The sequence below is a fragment of the Colias philodice genome, chromosome 16 (genome assembly GCF_061535455.1).
Source record: "Colias philodice isolate Cphi_HAF_F1 chromosome 16, ilColPhil1 Martin Lab GWU primary, whole genome shotgun sequence".
Lineage (NCBI taxonomy): Eukaryota > Metazoa > Arthropoda > Insecta > Lepidoptera > Pieridae > Colias > Colias philodice.
In genome coordinates this window covers 4,043,385-4,051,981 of record NC_143101.1, presented here as the reverse complement: position 1 = coordinate 4,051,981, position 8,597 = coordinate 4,043,385, and the positions used below count along the sequence as shown (strand labels likewise).

Sequence of the window (8,597 nt, the reverse complement as noted above, 5' to 3'; positions counted from 1 at the left end):
TCTATTATAAACAAAAAAAACTTATTTATAAAACATTTGAATGCTTTAAAACGAAATATCAAGCTTAAAATAAGCTAAAAAAGCTAAGCTTAAATACAAATAAAATTTGGGTTTGATGTTGTCCAATAAAAAGTTAAATTTGAAATAAATATTGATTGGTATTATATGTACTGGGTTAAAGTCCACAAATTGATGTATGATAGTCACCTAAGCTCGTTTACATACTTCGCAACATTATCAAAATATGTAGTTTAATAGAATATAAAAATTTTAAATGCCCCAAAATAGTAAGCTAGGTTAGTGACATAATATTTTGTTTGTAATTTTGTTATAGCTAAATTTAAAAGATGCTCTCGGTAAAATTTTAGCTCATGAGTATACAAAAAATTGTCAAGGAATTCGTATTTTAAATGACTGAATATTAAAAATAAATGCCTTACAATTTAGATTATAGTGTGTAACGGTCACAAAAAAATTATCAGATTATTGAATCACTACAACTCAATGTTTATAAATTTACCTTTTAAAAATATTGTGTAACAATAAACTATCATAAATTTTGGTTTCATTAGCCTGGATTTTCTTTTTATATTAAAGCTTGACAAAAGATTTAAAATATTTAAAAAATGATTTTTTTTAATGTACAGCGCCCGTATCTGTCTTTTAGCGTAAAATAGATTTTTAATAATTAGTGATATATTTTTTTCTCAGTATAATAATAATTTAATTTAATAAATATGTAGCGATGTATGTATTCGAGCGATGTGTGCAGTGATTATTGCAATAACAAATGAGTGAGAACTCGATACCAATGTAAATAAATAAATCTATTTAGCCAGTAAGAGGTCCGCTGCGTGTTACTGAGTTGTCGTGTGTGGATTTTATTGTAATAAATTATTGTTAATAGATCAATAATTATTATACATTGTGTTTTATTTTTCTATTGTTTTTGCTTGTTATGGAGATATGATGATAGTAAAAATGACAATGTTCATGCCACACATAATATAATAAGTATCTATGCACTTTTTATTTTCTGACAGGTCCTAATTTTTTTATACATTAATCAGTTAGTTGTTTATTTTTAAGACATTTATTGATTGTACGCCTATTTATTTACTTTAATTTTCCATTGCTTTGCGTTCAAGTGAAGAGCAAAATGCCAAAGAAAACAAATTAAAACAGATAAAAAATTTATTTACATCAAAAGTACATGACAGGAATGTTTGAAATTAACACAAAATATATATTCTATACAAAATAAAGATCAAGTACACATACAAAATACATATTTATAACATACAAAATAAAGATCATATTCGTTGAGCAGTCTTATAAAATTACATCTATTTTTTGATGAGTCCAATTTTCTGAGCGACCTCCGCAAATGCGTTGACGGCTTTTTTTACGTCATCTGTGGTGTGAGCTGCGCTGATCTGTACGCGAACTCGCGCTTGGCCTTTCGGTACTACGGGGTAACTGAATGCTACCACGTAGATTCCTTTTACTGGAAATAAAATTGATTATAGTCAAATTTATTGTGAAATTCTAAATTGTGTTTTCGGGTATCTATTTATCATGAGTTCAAGTAAATTCTGATTCTGATGTTTAGGAATTATAGATAAGACTGGATAAGACCTTGGAGAAAGTCACACTGTTTGAACGTTAATTGTTAAATATTCAAATAAACTATTGACATTATTTACTTTATATGTATTTTGATCAGGACACACAAGTTAAAATAAATTAAAAATAGACACGTCATTCGTAATTGTCTTCCTTTATAAAAGAGAAATATACACAAAAAGTTAACTAAAATATTCCTGAAATAGAACTTTACAGCTAATTGATAACACAAGTTATACTAAAACTTACACAACATTCCCGAAGCCAGTTCCACAGCGAGTGGTGCCTCTCCCACCATCACTGGGCAGCCCCCCTATGCAAGTGGCTTTCTGTTAGCGTAGCGTTCAATAGAAGACTACGAATGTATGAGATTGACGTAAGCTGTAGATAAACGTATCTATCTATTCTATTGAACGCTACGCTAACAGAAAGCCACTTGCATAGGGGGGCAGATCGGATGGCCATCGCCCGCCACTACCAGGCCAGCTTGTTTCATGCCTTCGCGGAACAGTTTGGTGTTCGCGTGTAACCTCTATCTGCGCTCATTTTATATTGCCTGCTACCTTTGTTATGTTCTGTATCTGGTACTTACGTAACATTCCCGAAGCCAGTTCTACAGCGAGTGGTGCCTCTCCCACCATCACTGGGCAGATCGGATGGCCATCCCCCGCCACTACCAGGCCAGCTTGCTTCATGCCTTCGCGGAACAGTTTGGTGTTTGTGTGTAGGCGCTGTCTGAGCTCGTTGCTGTTTTCTACTAGGTCGAGAGCCTGAAGAAATGATACATTTTTTGTAAGTTCTTGTTTTGAATTTAACTTTGTTTTGTAAGTGTCGTTATCGATGTAAAATTGTTAGAAAGTATGTATTTTTATCTTGAAATAGACTGAAATCATGATTATCCATGCAAATATCAAATTAACAGTAGAGCAAATTTAATCTTCCTTTAAATGTAAAACAGGGTACTTGTACCGTTGAAAATAACAAAGGGGGCATGTGCAAATCCAAAATTAATAATGCACATGACCAATACAGTGTAAGTATCAAACCCAGTAAGTGAATTGAGTCAATATTATATTTTTTCAAATGATGAATTCTCAAATGACTATAATATGTACTATGTATCTAATCTTACCTTCAAAGAAGCGCCAACAACAGGTGGAGGAGGAGCATTAGAGAACAGATACGGTCTGGACACATTCCTGAGCAAAGTGACTAGTTCCTTCGGCCCGGTGGTGTAGCCTCCCGCGGCTCCACTCACTGCCTTGCCAAGAGTCGAGCAGATTATATCCGCTGCGCCCATGAGACCGCAGTATTCTTCTGTTCCCCTGGTAAGAAATATTTTTTAAACTTAGCTTTACTTAGCTATACTTGCTTCCGCCCCTACTTTGTACGTGCATCCCCGTTTTTCCCCGTTCCCGCAAGAATTTCGGGAAATCCTTTCTTAGCGGATGCCTACGTCCTAACATCTACCTGCATGCCAAATTTCAGCCCTATACGTCCAGTGCTTTGGGCTGTGCATTGATAGATCACTATATCAGTCACCTTTGAGTTTTATATATATAGAATTATGTTACGTTTTCAAACAATCAATTAATCTGGAAATTAAGTAAAAAGTAGTTGGCCGAAAGATCCTACTTACTCTATGAGAATTTTAGTTCGGAATCAAATGATTTCAAAGTAGGAAAAAATTATACTGGCAAATATATTATATTTTTATTATATCTACGCGGTTGACCAAATATTATTACCTATTTAAATGCATTGTACAAAACATAAATGCCAATGCACTGTCCTGTTTCGAATGGACCTAGAATGTCCTTGGCATTTATATTTATTTGTTTAAAAACATACCTACCTATCGGCTATCCTACCTTCTTTAAGTGCTATACGAAACAATATAATTTGTCACAATTAGTTCAAGTTTTAATTAAATTCCTTATTTCACACCAAATACGTGATCTCTATCATACAGCCTGTGATATCGGAAGAGTTAAAGATCTAAAACAGCCATTTAATAAAAAGACTAGGCTCCTTATTAATGGGATTAAACAAACACAAACAAAATAATACCTTCCCGTCTCTCCAAAGAAGCCAGTCGCATGGCTGTCATCAACAGCAAGCAATGCTCTGTACTTATCGGCCAGATCTCTCAAACCGTTGATGGGTGCGACAGTACCGTCCATAGAGAACACGCCATCGGTTACTATCAACTTTACACGGGCTTCACTGTGCGCTAGGAGATGTTCTAGTTCTGTAAAAGTATCTTGATTAGAGCTGGTTTATTGGTTAGAGCTAAGGCTAACTTTGCGATTATATTAAGTGTTAATTCACGCATGACCCACAGGCAAATCTTTGCGAGTCAATATTTAGGCACTCTTTATTTTATAATTCCACTTTTCTAGATATAATTTAGTAATGCACAAAGATATAATAAACAGGCACAATGAAGTCATCCATACAACTTAATTATGGAAATAATTACAACTGGCTCTACATAAGTTTTTTTTTCTTGCAGATTACAGGTTAAAGATATTATATTCATTTGTACATAAGTAAACTAATGTGTAATTAATAATTATACTATAGTCGTCTGTATATCAAATACTGTAACTAGTTTGTTTTTAGCTTGTTAAATGGCCAAAATTACAATAGAAGTAAGAAACTTTAGTTAAAGTCAGTGTTTAAACAAACACTTACCACTTAAATCTCTATGAGGATATCGGTATTTCTGCGCCTTACACAGCCGTATACCGTCAATTATGGAAGCGTGGTTCAATGCGTCGGAGAAGACCGCGTCTTCTGGCGTCAACATGGACTCGAAAAGACCGGCATTTGCGTCGAAACATGACCCGTACAGTATTGTATCTTCCCGTCCATGGAATTTAGAGAGACGGTCTTCTAATTCCTGGAAGTATAGATTGCATATTTTATGTATTGAGAAGAAGTAATTGTAACTTAGTAAGATTTATGGAATTCAATGTCATCTTCGTATATTTTTATGAACTTACTCTTCTTTATAGAAATAAGTAAAGTGAAACTGTCGTAAAACTTATTCTCAAATGTTTTTATACTCAAATAATATGATAACCCTATTCCCATAATACGAACTGAGAAAATCTTCAATAAAAATGGTAATTGTAATAGATAATATGTAGGTAGGCAGCCTTCAAAAGTTATCGTATCGAACATTGTTAATTGATAGTCAAAACATCCCCGTCTCGAACAGGGTCAATATATTTGGCTTCACTTTGTACTTAATATTATATGGTACCTACGAATTATTCACTGTGTTCTTACCTTATGAATACTTTGTGTACCGCAAATAAAACGAACTGAGCTGAGACCGGCTCCATATTTGTTCGCACTATCTTGAGCTGCTTGAACGACTTCAGGGTGATTCTATAGTTCAAAAAAGTAATTAGTACGTTCATTGTTACTTAAAACAAAACTCAAACTATTATTTAAGAAAATAAGATACAATATATTTATAACTTACTGATAATCCTAGGTAATTATTTGCACAGAAATTTAAAAATTCTCCATCGGCTCCCTTGACCGTCACCTAAAATAATAATCAGTTTTATTATAACAAATTGCACATTATTGAACAATCATGTCAATGTTACGAATTCGTCGAATAACTTAGTATTTGTTATCATCATCCGTTGACCTAATTAACTTGCAAAGCGCATTAATAACTCACATTTAATTAACGATTTTAAAGGAATAATTCGAAAATATTCAGGCAGATGTTTGTAATTTTTAATTTTTAGAGCGTGAGAGTTTAAACAATGAATTCCTAATTTTGATTCGTCAAAAAATGATATAATAATAATAAAAATAGGTTAAAATATTCTGAAAGAGTTCCACATAATAGACGTATAGGTAAGTGGGAATATTTCAATATATTTAGCGCTAGTTTATTTCCATTTTCTCTATTTAATTCTTATACTATGTACCTACCATAAATTAAAATTAAAAATACCTACGTAAGTACTGTACTAACTCATATAACTTCTTTTTCTTAAAAGCCTATCAAGTGGGATATCGAAAAATTTCGTCACAATTATCACGCTTTCTTTGTATCTTTTCAATATCAATAATTGCTGTGTATACTTTTTCTTACCACCACGCGATAGCACATAGAGTCACGCTCAACAACTGAATATGTAGCTAGGAAAATTATGATTAAATAAGTAAATGAAAAATTTAAACATAAATCAGAGTTAGTATGTAGGGAAATTATGTATAAATTAACTTACTACGTTGCTCGTAGGTAAGAAAGTATTAAATACTAGCTTTCCGCCCGCGGCTTCGCCCGCGTTTTCAAAGAAAAAGCCGCATAGTTCCCGTTCCCGTGGGATTTCTGGGATAAAACCTATGTGTTAATCCAAGTTACTCTATATGTGTGTGCTAAATTTCATTGTAATCGGTTCAGTAGTATTTGCGTGAAAGAGTAACAAACATACACACACATCCTCACAAACTTTCGCATTTATAATATTAGTAGGATAGGATGTAATAATTACACATAGATAATGGATAAATGACATTCTTGTCCAAAATAATAAAGTAATTCCATTACTAATTCTAACATTACCTATAGTATGAAGTATGAACTATGACGTAGGATTTAGGTATAGAGCTACTTCGCACGTTTTATAACATCAATGATACCTACACGATACTCGATTTTGTAAGGTTTAATCATTGACTTAAATAGATTAGGTTTTTTAATAAAAATATGAATACAGAACCTGGTTTTGGTTCTACGACAAACCTATAATTGTTTAAAACAGAAGGGAATAAGATTTTGGAATACATATTTTTATAAGTTGTTGGATGAGGATATTTTAATTAATTTTAAATTACCTTTCTATCCTGTGGCGATGTGATGACGCGTTCATGTTTCCAAGTCTTAGCTCTTTTTATTTCCTTCAGTCGGTCTTCCAGCACCTCCCGCAGTTTCTCTACACCGGCTCTCTCTTTGGATTTCAGTTCGTGCAAGCAACGGGCTTGCTGGCCATTGTATGCTGAAAGTACACATAACAATATAATATGTATATATGTAACTATATTACTGAGTACAGTATTGAAAGTTAGTAATACTACTAGGTGTAATAAAGAAAATAAACATGATGGAGACGTGTTCCGTGTAGTAAAACCATACTTAAATATGTTACACGCAGAAGTGTGAGTTTAAAATGTACCTATGTAATTTGTCTTATTTTTATTCTCTCAATTGATAGTAAATGATACATTTTCTAGGTACACGAGATTTTACCAATTTTACATAGTTTTCGATTCACTCGGTAGGTGTGTCACGTGAATGAAAACAAAAGAGCCGGTTTGAATTTAATATGTACATATTACAATTTAGTTGACGTTTGTGAAACAGGATCGTCTGTATAAACAATATACTTATAAAACTATATCTGTATGAGTATAAAAAGTTAATATTTCCAGATAGAGCCTTTTGCTTTACTTTGTTTACTCGATTCTACTTTTCATAATTGTATTGCACATTTATCCTAATTCCATATGAATCCAAACAGAGTAGGTAGTAGGTACGTGATAAGTAATGTAAACGAAAAACGAGATTATAACATGTGCAAATCGTATTATTTACCGCCAAGGTCGTTCGACTGTCGCGGTCGCGACAATTTGGAGTTAATTCAATACAAATAAAATAGGTAGAGCCTTTTCGCAGTTTCCAACACAAAAATGGAAACTTGTTTGTGTTTACAAATATAATCATTTCGCTATTTATAGATTCCTAGATTTGCAATTATAGGTATAGTTTTATATAAATTGTAAATACACCTAGAGCCTAGACTTAACTGTTACACTTTATCAGTCATCAGGCTTTATTAACCATTGTGTTATTGACACTTTATAGTTTATGCTCATAACATTTATAGCCTAGACACATTGTTTAAATAATAGATACCTAAATGTTACATTGTTTAAATAATAGATAAGTACTTTAATGTTATAAGAAAATTAACTAGACACAAGCCATCGATTTCTCTAATCATGTTCCCATAATCCAATTAAAAAATAAAGTCATTGACATCTTGTTTTATACCACAATAACACTTCAAAAAATTCCCCTAATTATGTATTTCCTATCAAATTGTACTAAACAGCTAATAAATGAGGTAAATAAATAAATACATACCGATGCGGAGGAGCTGCGAGCGTAGTGCCATCTTGTTTCACGATAAATGCCGGCCAATAGTGCCGCGGCGCTGGCGCGGGTGTGGCGGGCGTGTTTTGTAGACTAGTCACGCAGGTTTCGTTTTCCTACACTTTTGGCACGAGGTCGGTATTGAATTGTTACGTCACGTATAAGGCTTTTGATTCAATTGCTAAGGATATGCTATTCGGTAATCTGTGATGTAGGTATCTATAGGTATCTATAGAGAGTGAGATTTTGGATCATCTCGAAATCCACAGAAAACACTTTTTAAGCTAGAAAAACCGGTGTTCGGTTGCATTATAAAGCTTTTGCACGCCTCATAAGCGAAGCGTTGAGGTGGGTACTACTGTCACTTCGCGCAAAACATCTGATTTTTCAAACTTAAAATGTCTTTATGTATCATACATTGCACTTGTAAGATAATACATACACACACATATTAAGAAAAAACACTATTTTTAACGTTCATGATATTTTTGATGTCATTTTTGTTATTTAAACTAGTTAAAAAACAGTTTAAAAAAGTTCTGTCTTGGACGTCCGTGTGTCTGTATGTGCGGATCCTTTTTCTTGTTAACACGATAGCGACCGAAATACTTTACTAATCGAGTCTTTTTTTTTCTCTTACGCTTGAGTATGCTCAGGAATAGAACCCTTTCATTTTTCAGGGTCTGATTCGATGTGGTTTAATTGTTATTAAATAAACAAAAATAATAATTAATAAATATTTATTAAAAAAAAATTATGAGGCGTGCACTTTTGGATTTTC

At 32.9% G+C, this 8,597-nt stretch overlaps 1 protein-coding gene across 1 annotated transcript; it reads right to left on the bottom strand.

The window, feature by feature from the left end:
* Nucleotides 1-1,180: 1,180 nt before the first annotated feature.
* Gcat (Glycine C-acetyltransferase) lies at nt 1,181-7,950 on the bottom strand. Its single transcript, XM_089704614.1, has 9 exons — nt 7,808-7,950; nt 6,499-6,659; nt 5,123-5,188; nt 4,924-5,025; nt 4,324-4,531; nt 3,697-3,877; nt 2,759-2,951; nt 2,219-2,396; nt 1,181-1,507 (listed from the first exon to the last, which is right to left on the bottom strand). Exons 1-9 carry the CDS (start codon nt 7,836-7,838, stop codon nt 1,347-1,349), a joined length of 1,281 nt encoding a protein of 426 aa, XP_089560740.1. The 5' UTR covers nt 7,839-7,950; the 3' UTR covers nt 1,181-1,346.
* Nucleotides 7,951-8,597: the final 647 nt, after the last annotated feature.

What these genes read in the sequence shown, in the direction of transcription:
- Gcat (XM_089704614.1), bottom strand. Translation starts at nt 7,838, where the DNA reads ATGGCACTACGCTCGCAGCTCCTCCGCATCG. An exon ending in CATCGCCACAGGATAGAAAG is followed by an intron (nt 5,189 to 6,498) that starts GTAATTTAAAAT and finishes TTATTATTTTAG; the next exon opens with GTGACGGTCAAGGGAGCCGA. An exon ending in GTACACAAAGTATTCATAAG is followed by an intron (nt 4,532 to 4,923) that starts GTAAGAACACAG and finishes CTATACTTCCAG; the next exon opens with GAATTAGAAGACCGTCTCTC.